This window comes from Lissotriton helveticus, chromosome 1_1 (assembly GCF_964261635.1).
Source record: "Lissotriton helveticus chromosome 1_1, aLisHel1.1, whole genome shotgun sequence".
In the NCBI taxonomy this organism is placed as follows: Eukaryota; Metazoa; Chordata; class Amphibia; order Caudata; family Salamandridae; genus Lissotriton; species Lissotriton helveticus.
The window spans coordinates 1351417900-1351437461 of record NC_136057.1 but is presented as its reverse complement, the minus strand read 5'-3'; the positions used below and the strand labels follow the sequence as shown (position 1 = coordinate 1351437461).

The window sequence follows — 19562 nt, the reverse complement described above, 5'->3', positions numbered from 1 at the left end:
CTTATCAATTGAACCTGTCAAAAACTTAGGACTGCTAGCGTATATTTTAACTTAATATCAACATTAATCTGAGATATTTAGCTTATTTAGTTTAACCCCCTCGTAACCTCAAGAGTCTCCAGGTATTTCCAGTTATTTTCACATCTCCTGACTGCACCCACCCTCATAGCAAAAGCTTTTTCAAAACTCCTTGACCTCCTCATTTTATTAAGCCATTTCAGATGTGATGGAACTTCCTTGGTTTTCCAATTTTGGAGAATTAGGGAGCGAGCAATGACACAAGAAATAAATACAAATGTTTCCTCAGTATTTTGAAGAAACCCTCTGTCCTTACTAATCCCAAATAGGGCCAACTCTGGTGTGGGGAGAAGTTTTTTACCACCCAGAGCCACCTCTAAATCTGCGAAAATGGCCTGTGTACAACTTCATGGTCACGTTTTTTTTCTTTCTAGCCCCTTCCCCCTACCCCACTGACCCCGCCTCCACCGGTGCGGCCCTCGGCCACAAACCACACTGTAAATTTGGCCCCCGAGAGAAAGTTTGTGAGTACCCATGGTCTAGAGGCAGAATTTCGGTTGGCAGAGGACATTCGAATTCATATTGTAGAAATTCTTGTGTTTTTAAGTAAGGATCAAATTCGTACACCACGTCTGTTGCAGCAAGAGAGTTAGCCCATTGTATCCATCTTGGATGGAGTGCTTTAGCATTTGGAATGCTTGCCTTTGTTACCGCCTCTAAGGCTGGTATTGGTGTCACGATTATTATTCGTTTACCTTGTGCCAGGGCTCGTTCTTTTGCTATAGCTGTCTGTGTTGCTGTAAGAATTTTTTCCGTTGGGCTAAATTTCATTTCAGCCTTAGTGTACAAGTGCGATTTAAATGCAATTGGTACCTTATCTCCCTCATTAGAGGTTAGGTATGTGAATCCGCATCTCCCTGGAATGACTCGGATCACAAGGTTGCGTGTATTATCACGGGTTTCTAATTTTGTTTTAATTAGCATGTCTGTTTGTAAGGATCTCAAAATTTCTGTGTGTGCTTGAGTCCAACTGGATCTTTTAAAGTCTGGTTTAATTAGATCATAAAGGGGTTTGACCCTTTCTGCGTAATTTGCAATATATGTTCTTCCGAAATTTAGGAAGCCTAGAATTGACTGTAGGTTTTTTAGTGTTTTAGGAGCTTGGATTACGGCACATTTCTCTAGGAAATTGTCTGCCAGGCTTTTGCCTTCACTTGATAACTCATATCCTAAGAATAGAACCGTCAGATGGGCAATTCTGGACTTTTTGAAGTTGAATTTGTAACCCTCTGCAGCGAAACCAAGTATTATGGTGTTCACTCTTTTCAAGTGAGTCTCCAAGTCATCATCTGTTAAGTAAATGTCATCGACATAAGATAATGCTTCATCATCATATAGTTGTAGTAATTCTGTTACTCTCGCTGAGAATACCCCCGGGCTGTTCTTGTACCCCTGGGCTAACCGACAGAATTGTTTTTGAGTGCCATTTACTGAGAATGCAGTTAAATATCTGCTCTCTGGTGCTATGTTTTGACAAAAGAATCCATTGGAGATGTCCAAGGTTGTTTTGTATTTTTTGCGCACTATGTTATTCATTAGTGCAGCACTGTGTGAGTTTTGCACTGCAAAAGTTTTGCAACATGTGTTAAGGTGTCGGTAATCCAAAACTAGACGATATGAATTGTCTGGTTTGGAGACCGGAAACAAAGGATTGTTCATTTGTGAGGTGCAAGTTTCAATCACCCCCTGGTATTCTAGCTGATCTAGTATTTCATTTACTTGTTTTTTTAGCTTCTTGCTTAATTGGGTACTGCCTTTGTGCAGTTGGTTGTGATTTTACCTGGACTTTGTGAGGAGGAGAATCCTCATCCCATCCTACATGATTTTTATATAAAGCAGGTGCTAAGGCCACTGCCCACTTTCTAGCAAGTGTATATTTTTTATGAATCGGTATTTGATTCGAGAAGGCAGGCATAATTACTTCTTCGCCATGAGGGCACTCCCTGACAAACTCTGGTGGCCAGTCTTTTTCAGCTAGAAGGATGTCATAACCCTTTGAGAGGTTATCCCAAAATAGTCCCCTTATTTTCCTAGTCTTATCTCCCTCTATACGTAATGTTATCTCGTATATTTTGTGGGGCTTGCTAACTCTGGTATCTGCAGTTTCCACTTGAAGGTATTCATTCGTGTCCACTGTCTCCAGATGATCCATAAGGACTTTGCGAGCTATGCTCACCTCTGCTGCGCTGTCTAGCATTGTCTGAGCCCATTCTCCGTTTTTCAGTTGTGTCCTCAGTATTCTCGGCATTGTTAACTACCTTGATGCTGGCTACCTTCTTTTTTGGAAATTGTGATTTCTTTTTCAGTTGAGCAGGTTCCTTGTCTTTGGACTTGGCGTGCTCTTCTGATCGTCCTCTTCTTTCCGATTTCTGCGAGGAATTCTGAAAAGATTGAGAGGGACGTGTATCAATGTCTTGATATCTATCAGGTTTTTTAATATTATCCCTATTTCTAAGGTTATATCTATTCCCAGAGGGTTCACTCTGAGGTGACCTTTGTCTCGGGTTTGGAGATTTCTCTCTTCGCCTAGGAGACCTTCCTCTGGACTGGAATTTCTTTTCTTTTGGATTGGATTGTTTGTTTCCATCCCAGTTCTTTTTTAGTGAATTATTATTATTATTAAAAAACATTTTTTCTGGACTTGTAGTCAGTTGCGGTTTTACTGGTATTCCACCTAGACTATCTCTGCCTAGTTCTTCATAGGATTTTTCTATGATTCTGGCAATTTCAGCTGGTTGGTCTGCTATATCTGTCTCTTTTAACCTCTGGCGGATCGCCACGTTTGCTGCTTCACCCTTTATGTTGGCTAGTAATATAGCCGAGACCTGCTTGAAGTCTTTTAGTAATTTCATACCAAGAGTTAAAGCAGGTTCTGGACCATATTCATCTTGAATTTGTTTTAGCACATCTGGTATTACCGAAATGGATGGAACACCGTGCGTTTTTGTGTAGATGGAAGCAAAGACTGTACCCCAAGTGTCACAGTCCTCAATGTGTGGTGCGATTCCCATTGGGAGACATATAGTCAGAATTCTGTGTTTTTCTAATGGGGTGGTGTCAGGAAACACCGCCTCTATTTGGGTAATTTTCTGTGCCAACCAGAATGGTATCTGTTCCCGTTTAGCTGGAACTTTACCTAGGCAGGATTGGATGTTCTGTGGTGTAATTTTATTTGTGTTCCCCTGGTGAGGGGTCAGCTGTGGAAGTTTAATCGCTGGCTGAATTGTTGAAGTCCGCATTACATACTGAACTAATTGTCTGTGAATTTTTAGTAGTTGTTTTAGCTGTATTAACAGCTCTGCTGCAGGCATTCTTTCGATGTCGCCATCGCCATCCCGGAGGGCTACAAGATCATCCGGAGGGACCGCACCGCCAACCTGACGGGAGGAGGCATTGCCATCATCCACAGAGACACCATCCGCATCACGACCAACACCGACGACACCCTAACCACCGCTGAACACCTGCATTTCCAGATCCACACCGACCCGAAGACCACCCTCAGAGGCACCCTGATCTACCGACCCCCGGGACCACGCACACGATTCAGCGAGGACATCACCGACTTCGTCAGCCCGCATGCCCTCCCCTCCGCCGACTACATCCTCCTGGGGGACCTCAACTTCCACCTGGAGAACAACAGCGACCGCAACACCATCAGCCTGCTCGACAACCTCGCCAACCTCGGACTCAAGCAACTGGTGACCTCCCCCACCCACCTCGCCGGACACACACTCGACGCAGTCTTCTCATCCAGCAAAGACGTCACCTTCAGCCACGCAACAGGACTCCACTGGACGGACCACAGCTGCGTCCACTTCACCTTCAAAAGAACGACGATCCACCACCACCAGCAACAGGCTGCCCGAAGAAGCTGGAACAAGATCACAGCCGACCAGCTCACCGCTTCCCTGAGCCAGCACCCTCCCGCCAGCTCAGCGAACCCCAGCCAGGCCGCTGACAACCTCACGATGTGGATCAACAACTGCGCAGACGAACTCGCCCCTCTGAGAACCCCACCCAGCGGACCCTGCAGCAGAAAAACACCATGGTTCACCGACGAACTCAAGAGCTCCAAGAAGAACTGTCGAGCCCTCGAGAAAGTCTGGAGAAGGGAACCAACCACGGACAACATGACCACCCTCAAGCACGCCACCCGGAAACACCACCAACTGATCCGCGCCACCAAGAAAAATACTTACAAGGACCGGCTGGACAACAACGCACACAACTGCAAGGAACTCTTCAACATCGTGAAAGAGCTCTCCAACCCTAACGCCGCAAACAACGACATCACCCCGTCGCAAGACCTCTGCAACTCCCTCGCGTCCTACTTCCACAACAAGATCGCGGACATACACAACAGCTTCAGCAACCAACCAACGGAAGCCACAACCGCAACAACGCCACCCACCACCACCCTCCGCACCTGGACTCCGATCAGCACCGAAGACACCATCCGCACAATGAACTCCATCCACTCCGGATCTCCGACCGACCCCTGCCCTCACCACGTCTTCAACAAGGCCGACGCTGTCATCGCACCCCACCTGCGGGACATCATCAACACCTCCTTCAGCACCGCCACCTTCCCGGAGAGCTGGAAGCACGCCGAACTCAGCGCCCTTCTCAAGAAACCCACAGCAGACCCCACCGACCTCAAGAACTACCGTCCCATCTCGCTCCTCCCGTTCCCGGCCAAAGTCATCGAGAAGACCGTCAACAAACAACTGGCCGCCTTCCTCGAGACGAATGGATCCCTCGACCCCTCACAGTCTGGCTTCCGAGCGAACCACAGCACCGAGACCGCCCTCATCGCCGCCACCGATGACCTTCGAACTCTGATGGACAACGGGGAAACAGCGGCCCTCATCCTCCTGGACCTCTCCGCGGCTTTCGACACAGTCTGCCACCGCACCCTAGTACAGCGCCTCGGCAACATCGGAATCCAGGACAAGGCACTGGAATGGATCACCTCCTTCCTCGACGGAAGAACACAGAGAGTCCGTCTACCACCGTACAAGTCAGAGGCCACCGAAGTCATCTGCGGCGTACCCCAGGGATCCTCGCTGAGCCCAACCCTCTTCAACGTCTACATGAGCCCCCTCGCGACCATCGCACGCCAACACAACCTGAACATCATCTCCTACGCCGATGACACCCAGCTGATCCTCTCCCTGACCAACGACCCCGACGCCGCCAGAGCCAACCTGCACGAAGGGATGAGAGAGGTAGCCGAATGGATGACGACCAGCCGCCTGAAACTGAACGCAGACAAGACGGAGGTCCTCATCCTGGGCTCCTCGCCCTCCGCCTGGGACGACTCCTGGTGGCCCCCCGCCCTGGGCACCGCACCCATACCGACGGACCACGCACGCAACCTGGGCTTCATCCTGGACTCCTCCCTCTCCATGACCAGACAAGTCAACGCCGTCTCCTCGTCATGCTTCAACATCCTGCGCATGCTACGGAAGATCTTCCGGTGGATCCCCACCGAGACCAGGAAGACTGTCACCCAGGCCCTCGTCACTAGCCGACTGGACTACGGCAACGCCCTCTACGCCGGAACCACCGCCAAGCTCCAGAAGAGACTCCAGCGGATCCAGAACGCCTCAGCCAGACTCATCCTCGACATCCCACGAAACAGCCACATCTCCGGACACCTGAGAGACCTGCACTGGCTCCCGGTCAACAAGAGGATCACCTTCCGCCTCCTCACCCACGCACACAAAGCCCTACACGACCAAGGCCCGAGCTACCTCAACAACAGGATCAACTTCTACACTCCCACGCGCCTCCTCAGATCAACCAGCCACGCCCTCGCCGCCGTCCCCCGCATCCGAAGAGCGACAACAGGAGGAAGGTCCTTCTCCCACCTGGCTGCCAAGACCTGGAACTCACTCCCGTCCGACCTGCGCCTGACCCAAGACCACCTCTCCTTCAGGAAGAAGCTCAAGACCTGGCTGTTCGAGCAGTAACGGCACCCCCCCCCCTCCCAGCGCCTTGAGACCCTACGGGTGAGTAGTGCGCTATACAAATGACTTGATTGATTGATTGATTGATGTCTGGATATGGTGTGTATCCGGCTAAGACCGGCCACGTTGCTCCTGGTCTTCCTAAAGGACCGAGCCTTGTAATGTGATTATTATGTTTTAGGGCGCCATCAAATAAGAGCAAATGCTCTTGGAATTTGAGTGGTACTTCCACCTCCTCGAAAGGAGTGTACTCATTAGGAGGTTCCTCTACTTTGTAATAGTGGAAGTACTTTGTTATAGTATTAGCTGCTGGAAAATGTATCCATGTATAGTATACCTCTGTCTGCCGATATTCGTGTGCCTCGATTACGAATATGACTGTGCCACCTCTAGGTGTCAGTCCATTTTCTATAAGTTTTAAGGTTATAGATCTCCTTTTGGCGACCGGAATGAGTATTATATCCGCGTCTGCTGCTTGCATGGTAGCATCAGCATCTGCTATTTCAGTAGCTAATCTAGTAACCTCTCGTTCTTCATCGCTGTCCATTTTGCTGACAGGATGGTATTATGTTTATTTGCAGATCAGGTTTCTTTATGGTAGCTCCTATTTTCCCAATAGGCTCTGCGCATTGGAATAGTACCTACACTACATGGCGCCCCACGTTGGGCGCCATGTAGTGTAGCTCCTATTTTCCCAATAGGCTCTGCGCATTGGAATAGTACCTACAGCAGTAAAGGCCTAGGCCAGACGTTAACTAGGTCTACTACTGTCGATACTAGACTTAATTTTTGGGTTTGCCAGCTAAGCTCAGAGTTCGCTAGAAACTTTCTCGAATGTTCAAGGAAGGATTAACTTCCCTGATTAGACAAGAAGGGATTTAGTTTCTGACAACCATAGAACATGACAACTTTGCTCTCCCCTAATCAAGAGTCAATCTCAAGAGTCGTGTGAGCACAAGGCAATTATTTTACTCAGTCAGTACGTGCATTCTTAGTCTCATCAGAGTGTAGAGAAAAGGAAGAGACGGGCGTGTTCAATAAAAGATGTTATTTATTGATCAGTCTCTTTTCTCGTACAAGAGAAATGGATCGATATTATTGCAATACTTATAGATAAGTAAAGTGCATACATTAGAAGCAATAGTATAAAATAATACTGTAAAAACATTGATATGGTTTCTGAGCCATATGATGTTTAAAATGATTAAAATATATTTACATACACATATACATTTGACTAAACGCACTCAACTGGTGTTTCTAAATACGCCTACCCCGTGTACCTGACCTAAGTCTAATGCGTGGGCGGGAATAGAAAGTTACAGTTTAAGTTAAGTTTGTTTTTGCCAAGTGAATAACTAAAGAATTCTCTAGGAGGGGTTATTCAGTTCTGTACCTGGAATTTAGGATGAATGAGGAATGGTATCTCTTTCTCTGCTCTCGATATTCCAGGCTGCCTGCGAGGGCTACCCGGAAGCGCCGGTGCTGGGTCTCTCGGCTTGAGATAGCAGCGCGTCTCTCAGCGCGTCAGGAAGGCGGGGCTGCTGCCTGCGGGGTCTGCTTCTGCTCTCTGCTTCGGCAAGTATGGCTGCTCCGTCTTGTCACCACGCGTGTGTTTTGCATAGGGCAAGGTCGGCAATATTTATACCTTAAAGGTGCCGAGATTGACGTAAGGATGGACATAGGTACGTCAATAAAGATGTCATACGACTTGCTCGTTAGCACATTCTTTACTAAAGTTCTCTGTGAAATCAAAACTGGCGCGAACCAGAAGGCTAGCAATGGATGAAAATCTCTTGCCTGTGTTATCCAGCCGCCGTCCATCCTTGTCAGGAGGGGCTGTCAAGGGAGCAGAAGGGTTCCGTGACTTCCTTTGCGCCGCTTGTGAGATTACAGAGTCCGGCTTGGGATGACCTGTCAGGGCAGCCGGTCCATCATCCGGCGCTTTATACTTTTTGTCAAGGCGCGGTAGCACAGGGACCACCGTCGCTGGGTTTTTCATGGTCTTCAAACCCTCCTTCCATAGATGTTCCACAATCGGAATGGACCTCGTAGTCTTGCGGTGAGTGTCTTTAAAATCGTGCAAGAAACAGTCTGTGGTTTCCGCAGGCAATACCAACTTAAATCGGCCGGCTGCACGTTCCATCAGTTGGTGAAAACTGCCAATGTCAGCAGGAGGAGAATCACCTAGGTCCTGGTGGGGCGAAGCTGGATCCGGGATGATGTAGTCATTGTATTCATCCCCTTCCTGATCCGAGTCCTGATTATCACCGGATGACGCATCCGTATCATTATCATGATCCCCATCCGGATCATCCGCTGTTCCAGACGCAGCCTGGGGCACTGGCCGCTGTGGTTGAGGAGGAGTCTGCACTGGGTGTACAGGAGGGACAATTGAAGAGTGGTCCTTTACTGGTGTTGACGGAGTAGACCTCCTCGGCGCTGGTCGCTCGGCCTTGGACTTGTAGTCTTGCAACATCTTGTGCAGGTCATGCAGGAAGGACGTCGGGACTGAAACCATGTCTTGTGATTCACAGTCCATTAAGTGGTCTGTTTGTGGGTAGTCACCTCCACCTTGTTCATATGCCTCCTCTGAGTCCATCTCTTGACTTTAAATGAGAAGCTGAGATGGGCTATTCGCATAATCAAAGCCATCCTGACCGTCTCCCTCAGAGTACTCCTGGTCTAGCAACATCGTTGGGGGTAATGAGGTCACCCTCCTTGGGGATGTCATTTCAGGCGTGATCCTTGTGAGAGATATTGTTACCCTTCTCTCTGCAGCCAGTATCGTTGGTTGGTCCGTCGACACCGGTGAAATCCTCGTCGACGAGATAGGAATAGTAGATGTCGTCGTCGATGCCACCGACGACGAGTCCGCCGTCGATGTAGAAATTGTTGTCGTCGTCGAAGCACTCGTCGACGACATGAACGTCGTCGACGTCGTCGTCGGTACTGCCGTCGTCGACACCGTCGTCGACGATGATGGTTTCTTCGTCGACGATGTCTTCGCCTTCGTCGACGATGTCGTCGGCATACTTCCCGTCGACGCTGCCGTCGTCGAGCTCTTCTTGCACGACGACGAAGCTTTCGTCGTCGACGCTACCGCCGACGAGCCCGTCGACGGGACCAATTGGAGCTTGGGCTTCATTTTCGTCGTCGACGGAGCCACCGTCGACGAAGTCTTCGTCGTAGAGGACTTGGAACCCCTCTCTGAAGAGTGTGAAGAGGGTCTCTTGAAGGCTGGGTCAGTCTTCTCACCCTTAGGAGGCGAAACCAGTTCTGCCTTGCCCGACCCACTGTGGTGGGGGGAACCTCCTGAACCCCGGCCATCAGACTCCCTGGGGGTCTTCTTTGAAGCCTTAGAGGGGCGCCCAATAGAGGAAGATGGGGAACCTCTACCCCTTTTCACTGACCTGCTAGAGGAAGCACAGGACGCCGATTCCTCCTCATCACTGGAAACTCCATGTTTCCTTTCCTTCTGCCTCTGCAACCATGTAAGAAGCCTTCCAGCACGATCTCTCAAGGTCTTGGTGGAGAGAGTGCGGCAAATCTTACAGTCCTCTGCCTTGTGATCTGGATACAGGCAGTAGATGCAATCCTTGTGTTTGTCTTCCACAAACAGCCTTTTCTTCCCACAGGTGGAACAGGGCTTGAAAAGGGCTTTCTTCTTCTCAACCTCCGACATTTTGAAGAAGAAAGAGTTTCCTGAAGAAACCTGAAGAAATATCTGTAGAAATTAGTTTTAAAGAGTAGAAATAGAGCAGAGCTCAATGGAGACTCCCTAGCACAACGTGCGGTAGAAAATCTGAGGCTCTGAGGTTCCTTCAGGAAGGTTCTACGGGTGAGGCTCTTCTGATTGGCTGACGCCTAGAGTTTGGTCTCTTTTACAAAAAGAGGCTGATATGTTACAAAAAGGAATGAGGCCTAGGCCTTTCCTTTCTCTTTTGTACCTACTACTATGATATTTTTTATTACCGAGACTCCCAGTCCGACGACGGGGAATGATACAAAGCATGGGAATCTATGAAAGTTCCAATACTGGGGTAAATCGTAGTTTCCGTTCCGACCCCTCAGACTCCATTTTGTAAACGGCATCCATCTTGTGTCTTGCCCTCATGATAAGTCAATTGAGTAAGGTCGAGCTTGATCTAAAAGGACACGTCCACCTCTCCCTGACTTCCCCCTGACCTGTCCCAACTGACTCCCTTGCCTCCAGCCAAACCTGTTTGGGCAGCTCTTCGCCCAGTGGCCGAATACGATAGCATCAATGCATAACATACCACAAACCATTCACCGCGTACAGATCATGTTTTCTACACACACACACCTGTCCACGCACCCTGTTTATGGCCAGTTTTATGACTAGGAGGTGCCCTTCTTTATTGGGGTTTCGTCGATATCTGATGGGAGTTCCGGGCCTGACCGGGTAATCTATCACGAATTGGACGTCTAAAATATGGGCTTGCCTACATGACTTCGCTCTTTGTATTATTGTAGAAATATGTGTACAGCCATATCATAAACTCAAGAATTCTTGCTTGCAGCTATTATTTCTGTATATAAGGAGAAGGCTTGTTCTGTAAAAACGAACAGTCTCCTGAGAACACACGATCCGCGTTGTCGTGCTTCTAGGACACATGTTACTTGGTAGCTGCCAATAAAACTTGATCTCTGACTGCGACTAGAAGACTCAGTGTTTCTGTGGTCCGGAACAAGGGAGAACTCAGAGGTCTTCGGGTGTTATCCCCTGGCACCACCGGGTTCTTAAAAACCCGGCACCTCACACGCCCTTATGGTGGTAATCCCCCCTTGTGTGCTTGACATACAGGCGAGCCGCCCACTATAGTCTCCTGCCTACCCGCCCACTGGACCGCTACCGATACATCGGCACCGCACTTCCCTCCCTGAACACATGGCTATCTCTACCCCCACTCTCCCTCCCTTTAACTTGTATTTCCCATGTTACTGTTTTGAAGTTTATTGATATACTGGTCCCACCTCCCTTTGGACCAAGCCCTTCAAAGTTGACTATTGTACACACTACACCATGGGGTCTTTGAGAACAACAGCCATAGCCGAGGTGATCCTACCTGAACGCCAATACAAACATCAGACACTCCCATCAGGATAGATAAGCTGTATAGATACTCGCTCACCGACACACTTGAGATGCTGAGCAGCCTCATCCTTCAATAGTGCTGCCCCACGCCCTCTTGGAGGGCGAACTCAACTGACACTCTTCCTTACGACCCACATGTGTCACAGCGGGCCACAATTCACCTGAAGACGTTGATGAGTGCTAGCATAGCTCTGTAACTACGAATTCGCATACAAAAAGAGAAAACCCTACAGACCCATACTTTTACATTACCGAATGTTTGTATGATTGTGCAGTACTGAAACAGATCGTTATGCGCCGCCGAACCCCAGGGTTGTCGGCCTTGAGGCTGTGTTCATCCAATACACATGATGCAGTTCAAAATATACGCGGCTGGCCCGGATGGGTTGTAAGCCGAATGCTGTGTAACATACATGTTGAATAATAAAGGTCTTAAAATATTTAAAAAAAAAAAATAAAAAAAAATAGTGTGATACAAATCTTATTATGCATTATAGTGCAAGGGTGTCTATGTTGCACTCACGATAGTATTGGTGCAGGAAGAGTTCTCTCTCAGGGACCTGTGCATATGTTTTTCCTACACTTCCTTGCATCCAGAGGATACTCAGCCAAATGGCACAAGAGCTGTGCCATCTAATGCTTATAGCCATGTCATGGCCCAGACAACACTGGTTCACAAAGCTCTTATTTCTCTCTCAGAGGAACCTTGGATGCAGTTCTAACTACTGGTCAATCTTCTCTCTTGCTGTGAAGGCCGAGTCCTGCACCCAAAATCACCATAGTTGAACTTGGCAACATAGCTCCTGAGAAAAATGAATACCATTTCCTAAATATTCTAAAGGAACGCAGATAAATTCTGTCTAAAGGCAGAACCTCATCAATCTTTAAGACTCATGAGCAATTGGAAACAATTCTGGTATGGTGCGATAACTAAAGTCTCCATCTACTCTGCTTTACCTCATCAGATTGCTTTTTTCAAGTCTGAGACATGCAACAATCGAGGTATATCTGGCAACCACATCCTGCATTTTGCTAGCTGCGGATTAATAGCCACTTTAGACTAAGGGCCATATGTATCATACTTCCGTTTAGCGAATTCCAAATAGCGAATTTTAAGGAATCGCTATTTGGAATTCGCAAAACGGTATGTATGTACAAAATCGCTATATAATAGCGATTCCTTACCATTCCTAATTTGCGATTAGCTAATTGCTAATCGCAATTTACCCATTCATTTCTATGGGCCAGGAGGCCCATAGGAATGAAGGGGCAATTTGCGATTAGCAATTTGCTAATCACAAATTAGGAATTTTTCCAAGGGTGCAGGGGGTCTCAAGAACACCCTGTGCACCCCTGAAAAAGACATTTGGGGGCATATGGCGCACATACTTGCCCTAAGGGCATATATGGGCGTCATATGGCACCTTTTGTTTTTTGGAAAAAAGCTTTTTGAAAGGAATTCGCAAATTACCACCAACTAGAAGTTGGTGGTAATTTGCGAATCCTTAATGGCATTTTTTGCATATTTTTTGTTTGATACATTGCATTTAAGGAATCGCAAAATTTGCGATTCCTTAAGTGCAATCGCAAAATAAGGAATAGCAAATTTTGCTATTCCTTATTTTGCATCAAACATGTTTGATACATACCATTTGTCTGATTAGCATTCGCAAAGGCCGAAATTCTCAGAATTTCGGCCTTTGCGAATGCTAATTAGCTTGATACATATGGCCCTAAGTGATTTATCTAAGGACTCTTCAGGGTTCCCCCCTAGTAAGACAACAACTAGCCTTATGGCAGTAAAATACAGTTTTCTTATAGTTAATTAGAAATCCCTTAGAATCTGTCCACAAAGCAGTATCAAAATGTCTCTCTAGGAATATGGCACTTTCTCTAATGATAAAAGTAATGAAGAGAGCCACTGAACTACAAAAATTCACAAATAAAGACCCCGATCTCCAGTTTCGTAAGGATAGAGTTAAATTGAGAATAAATCACTGGTGTATTTTAACAGTGGCAACCAATTTCCATCTGAGTGACCCAGCAGTGTTAAAGACTTTTTTCTCAAATCGGACTGGTGCAGCTGATAGGGTGCAATACATTTTGGACAGCAGGAGCTATAAGTATTATATAAACCGAACCAAAGACTTCCATAAATCTGACCAATGGTTGGTGGAATTCGTGCCACCCTAAATAGAAAAATAAACTACCCCTTCAAAACAATGGCTAGCCCTTTGTGTGGCTACAGTCATAACATTCTGTCATTCTAAATCAGGATGCCCTCGCCAAAATTCTGTGAGGATGCACTCACCAAGGAGCGTGTCAACATGGAAAGCCCCGTTCAATGGAATACCTATAACAGACATTGGCAGGGCAGAAACCTGTAAAAAAACACTGAAATCTGTACCCAACATGCCTAGATGCAGCCATGGAGAGAAATAGCGTTGTTGTAGGTGGCTCTTCTGTAATTTTTTCAATAAAGCGAGTCTATTTTTTTTTTAACATCGGAGGTTTTTTTTAACATCCGAAATATACTGTATACTTTTATAAATGTATTGTGAAATGCTTGCTATTCTGATTAAAGCATGTACATCTATGAAAGATCCAATGCTGGCGAACTAAAATGCCACTAGTTCTCCAGGGTTGTCATCTTTCATAGATTCGCCTGCAATCTACCCTCCTCCCTGCATCCGCTTCACCTATCAAAAAAATCCTCTCACCCTTGTGCTGCAAAATCTGAGATATGGTGGTCTCTAGAGGAGCTGGTGTTCATGGTGCTTTTCCCGACTGGCTAAAGTTTGGGTCTTTTGAAAAGATGAGGATGGGCAACTAATGTGCACGTTTGAAGAATTCCAGTTAAGTTCAACATTGCACTGCTTTTCCATGACTAATGTAGCACGTGTGGTAGAATTGTTGATTCTCCTTTTCAATCATGGATGACTACAATAAAACTCATAAACATTGAACATCAAAGCCATTTCACTGCATCGTTAAAAATACTAAAAATTAAGATGCCTATCTAAACACAACATTTTTGTCTATACATAGGTACATACAATTAAAACGTACAATAAGCAATATGCCATGGTAAATTCCTCCTTAATAAACTAATTTTGCAGGAAAAAATGAAGAAAATTCAGTTAGATTGGCAGAAACCCCACTAATGAGTATTTTGACACTAGGGCTGTAGACTATGTTGCAATGGAATGCAGCAATCATTAGAATGAGTACATTTTCCCAAGCTGGAGAGTGAAACGAGCTCAAACACTAAATACATCACAAGGTCTCCTATCTTTACTGGGGAGGAAGATGGGCTGTTCATTAGAATTTAATGAAAAGACCCACGATAGAGAATGGCATAATTGGCCACTGACAGAACAGCCAAAACAACGTGACCAGAAGAGTGCACAGACCAATTAGAAATGCAGACACAGTATTAAGTAAAACTGGTATAGCTGTAAAACCTCACAAGGGCTACTACACCTCTGGTCCACTGCTGTCACTGAACAAAGCAAAGAAAGGGAAACAAGTCCAAGTGCTTACTGGGATCTTACCGGGCAATGTGTCTTATTGAGAGTGTTTTGCTGTGAATAAAAGGATATGAAAGTGTACACATGTGGGTGAATGAAGCATGCAGAGGAATACAATACAGCATGTGTACAGCTTTTCATGTTGTTCCTGTGTATCTTGTTACTCGAAAAAAACTCTGTTTATTCTACTGTTATGTGTTGCTTTGATTCACCACTGTACACTTACCATGTTCAACCACAAACATCTCTGCAATGGATGGTATGGCATCCACCAACTTCCCCAGGAAAGTGAAGACTGGAAGGCTGCTCCGCATACTTGACACCTTAGTTAGCTATTTTCCAAAAAACAAAAAGAGACAAGAAATGTTTGCTCAAGAACCACACTAAAAATATGCAATAATCCTCAAGCTAAAACTGTACTCTAAGTTCTTCAACCCCTTTGCTGATATCCAAAGAATGGCAATTATCAGGGCAGATGTATAGCTCTTACAGTGCTTTGAAGCCGAATATTTTAAGTCTCAGAGTTGGTGGGCCAGTACGCTCACAGGCTGCATTCCCACATATCGTACACAGCTCCTTTTTCCATAATTTGCTTTTTTTCTACATGCATGTGGAAAAATATGTGCCAAGGATCGTGTCAAGAGTCTTGAAGGAGGTTTGTATGATTTAAGAGACTGGGGCTGACACTCGTTGACTACATTGAGTACACAGAAGGTCCAGGTACATAAAGTTTTCAGAACTGTTATCTTTTATAGATTCACAAACGTTTTAAATATTCCTCAATGCATGACTGGGATTATTCTACAGAAAAATCAATATACACATATTAAAGCATATTTTTTCAAAGCCTTACATTGGGGTTGTTTGTTAAAAGTCAGTGAAACTTGTTTACCTGACCTACCATTACACTGCTAATTTCGTGGGTCCATCAAGTAATTGTAATTGCCAACTTGTTTTGAAAGGTAAAGTAGGTCGTAAGGGGATCAATAACAATATGAATAACCAGTGCTGGGGAAATCTTACAATTAAATTTAGTCCCCACCATTTGGTATATTTTAAAGGTTAGACTGAGCTGAAAATTATGCCATGTCAAACTGGTCCCCTGGTGAACAACATTTAGAAAACCCTACAATAGTGCTGCTTGAAAAAAATCTTGAACTTGTTTCTTCCTACAATCAATTCCCTCTTCCTACAGGCATTTGGCTCAACCCACAACGTTCCTCGGCCAGATGTTTTGCTTCATGTAAACACGCCAGGTCTACTGGGAGGTAGGTATGTGTGAATCTATAAAAAAAAGTACAGATGACAGAAAACCCTTCTTCATACAAGTAGGAAACATCACTTACTTGTAACTACAAATTGCTCTCTTTCACAGATGTTTTTTTTTTTTTTTTTTCACAACAAATTTTATTGATAGGATTGGGCAAGTAATCAATGTGGCTCCCCACAGTCAGGAGAACACCACCAGGCATCTCGGTACAGTTAAATCACAGGATCACACGTCCAATCAAGACATCAAGGAAATACATTGATATGAGAGAAAAAAACAGCTATACCCGCCCCTACCTCTGACAACCCCAACTACCCAACCCTCCACCCTTTTCCCTATATCCCACCCTAACCCCGTGCACGTGTATGCAAGTAGCTCCAGTGCTTAGTCGTGACATGGCACTCGGGACGTAATGCAAGGGCTCGCCAGGCACCTGGGGACTAAAGATCCTCCTCAGGCTCCTCTGGAGGGTCTAATGTCAACCCCCTATAATCGGCCCATCTCTTCCACACTTTAAAATGCTTGCGGGGGCATCATCGTGCTTCAAATATTGGTCGCTCCAGACCCATACAAAAGTCCATTCCAGCTCTCCATGCACTCAGGGGGGGGCCCTCACGTCCTTCCAGGCTCGCGCCAAGTCTCTCTTGGCCACCACCAACCCTAGGAGCAGCAAATGGCGTTTGTATATGTTCCCACCAACCCCCTCCAGGATGTGCAGTAGGCCCAGGCGATGAGTACGGGGAAGAATCCAGCCCAGCACCTCAGACAGGCAGCCCCACACTCCCCTCCAGAAGCCAACCAGTCTAGGGCACGACCATACCGTGTGAAGCAAAGTGCCCACTGCAGCTCCGCATCGCAAGCATTCCGGGGACTCAATCAGGCCTGCTTTCCACAGACGCTCACGGGTGTAGTAGGCCCTATGGAGAATTTTGAATTGGATTAATCTAAACCGTATGGCAATGGCTGCCCCCCTAGGGGATTCCAGGGCTTCCCTCCAATCATCTTCATCTAAGGGACCGATATCAGCTTCCCAAGCTGTCTTCAAGGGAATGAGGGTGGAGGAGCAATGAGTGACCATCGTCTGATAAATACGAGAGACTTTTTTATCCCCCAGGTCGCCCATAAAGACCTTCGCCTCAATCGGACTAAATTCAGGAAGCGAGTCCAGGTTGGCAATGCTGGGTGTTAATGCGTGCCTGAATTGCATGTACCGAAAAAATTGGGACTGAGGCATATTGAATTCCGTGCTGAGCGCTTGGAAGGACTTGAGCGTCGTCCCGGACATTACATGTCCCAGCTGCAAAATTCCGATCGCATCCCAGCCATCGAAACCTGATAAGGCAGATAGTTCAGGTAATAAACCATTATGCCACAGTGGCGTTTCGGCTGTCAGCCTACCCCACCAACCCATGCGGCGTAAGGCCTGCCGCCATACCGCAAAGACAAGTCTCGTGACCCTCGGTAACGTCCGGCGCAATCGGGCTGAATAGAGGATTGTGTGGAGCGTATTGTCGCCCATCAATGTGCATTCCAGGGCATAGGCCGGATCCCCATCGTCTCCATACCACCATTCGTTCAGGATTAGCAGATGAGCGGCCTGGTAATAGGACAGCAAATCCGAGGTGGCCAGGCCTCCACAGTAAGTGGACAGGAAGCATGTACGCAGTGCTACCCTGGCTGCTCCCCCGGCCCATAAAAAGCGGCCCAGGACCGAGCTAATCTGTCGAAACCACTGAGGTGCGATCGGATAGGGATGATTCTGCAATTGGTAGAGGAGGCGCGGAAGTGCGACCATCTTGAAGATCGCAGATCTGCCAAATAGAGACAGGGGCATCCGAGACCAAGTTTTAACATCTGTCTGAACTCGGTCCCAAACGGGTACCATGTTGCGTTCCCAGGCCGTGCACGCCGATTCCGACAGGAACACCCCCAGATATTTCAGACCGTCAGTAGCCACCTGTAGTTCCGATGTCCAGGGGTCCGCCACAGTGCTATCACCCAGTACCCATAGAGTAGACTTACGCAGGTTCAGATAGAGGCCTGAGACTTCCCCAAATATTTGCATAATTTCCAGCACTCGCGGCCCCGAGCGCTGCAAGTCAGTAAGAAAGAAAAGGACATCATCCGCATAAAGCGCGATTCTATCCGACAGGTTACTGTTCCACACAAAGCCCCGCATCTGTTCATCTATACGCACCCAGGCGGCCAGGGGCTCCATGACTAAGGCGAACAAGTAGGGGGAGAGCGGACACCCCTGTCGGGTCCCCCGTCCAACGCGGAAAGTCTCCGATACCGCCGACAACACGCACCGAGGCCGTAACACCAGTGTATAGTAGCCTGACATAGGACAAGAAGACTGGGCCTAGATTGAGACGGGGCAGAAGTGCAAATAGGTACTCCCAGCTGACCGAGTCAAAGGCTTTGGTAATATCAGCCAGCAACAGAGCCGCTTGTTCTCCCGTGGCGCTCATGGCATCGATCGCTGCCTGTGCGCGCCGGATGTTATGTCGTGTCGCTCTGTGAGGCATGAATCCGGCCTGATCCGGATGTACGAGGTTTGTGATGTCCGGGAATAACCGATTTGCTAGGGCCTTGGCCAGGATCTTAGCCTCAATATTAAGTAAAGAAATGGGACGATACGAGTCATGTCTGTCGGGGGGTCTACCTGGTTTCTGAAATACCACAATTTCAGCGTGGCGCCAGTCTGGGGGCAACGTGCCCAGCGCACGCGCTGTCTCAAGTGCCCGGCGATAATGGGATCCCAGTTGTATGTGAAACTTTTTATAGAACTCGCTTGGGTAGCCACTCGGACCAGGGGCCTTCCCGGCATTAAGTTGCCCCAAGGCGTCGCCCAGTTCCTCTGCTGTAAGTGGTGCATCGAGAGCCCTCCTGGTCTCGTCCGACACCGCCGTAGGTGGCCTATCATCCAGAAATTTAGACACGTCATCAGCCGACAGCCGGTCGCACGGGGCATATTGGGTTGTGAAGTACGTGGCAAAACTCGCCGCCAGCTCGACCGGGTCAGTAATGACCACTCCGTCGTCTGACGTGAGACCCGGCAGCGTGATCGGTTGGAGGTTGTGCTGGCAGAGTCTATGGAGCATCGTACATGACTTGTCCCCCCATTGGTATATTCTGCTACGTGTAGCCAGCCACGCCTGTTTGGCCTCATCAATTAAAATAGAAGCATAGGATTGCTGTGCCTGAAGGAGCGACCGCATCCCAGCTTCATCACCCCCCTCCCGGTTCTGCTGCTCTAGAGTTTCCACCCGTGTGGCCACTTCCGTGATCAGTTCCCGACGCCTCCTACGGGCCGCAGTACACCACGCGATGTCCACCCCCCGTATAGTGGGTTTCATGGCCTCCCACACCACCCCAGCGTCAATGTCACCTACTAGATTTTCTCGCCAATAGTGGTCGATCGCTTCACGCAAGTGTTTCACATAGGCAGGCTGCTGGAGATGCCACGAGGACATCCTCCATCTGAACGGCTGGCGTTTTTGACGGAGTTCCACCCTAACCGACACTGGGGAGTGATCCGACAGGCCCCTCGGCAAGATGTCGGCGCTCCTCACCCTGCACAAGCATCC

General features: G+C 47.6%; 1 protein-coding gene across 2 annotated transcripts in view; it reads right to left on the bottom strand.

Annotated features, from left to right (window-relative positions):
• The window catches only part of MEI1 (meiotic double-stranded break formation protein 1), a 3250839-nt gene that overhangs the window by 2705950 nt on the left and 525327 nt on the right, over positions 1-19562 (bottom strand). For both annotated transcript variants that reach the window (XM_078683295.1, XM_078683306.1), the window contains exon 5: positions 14929-15034. In XM_078683295.1, coding sequence (XP_078539421.1) covers positions 14929-15034 — 106 coding nt within the window. The remainder of the gene's footprint in view (positions 1-14928; positions 15035-19562) is intronic.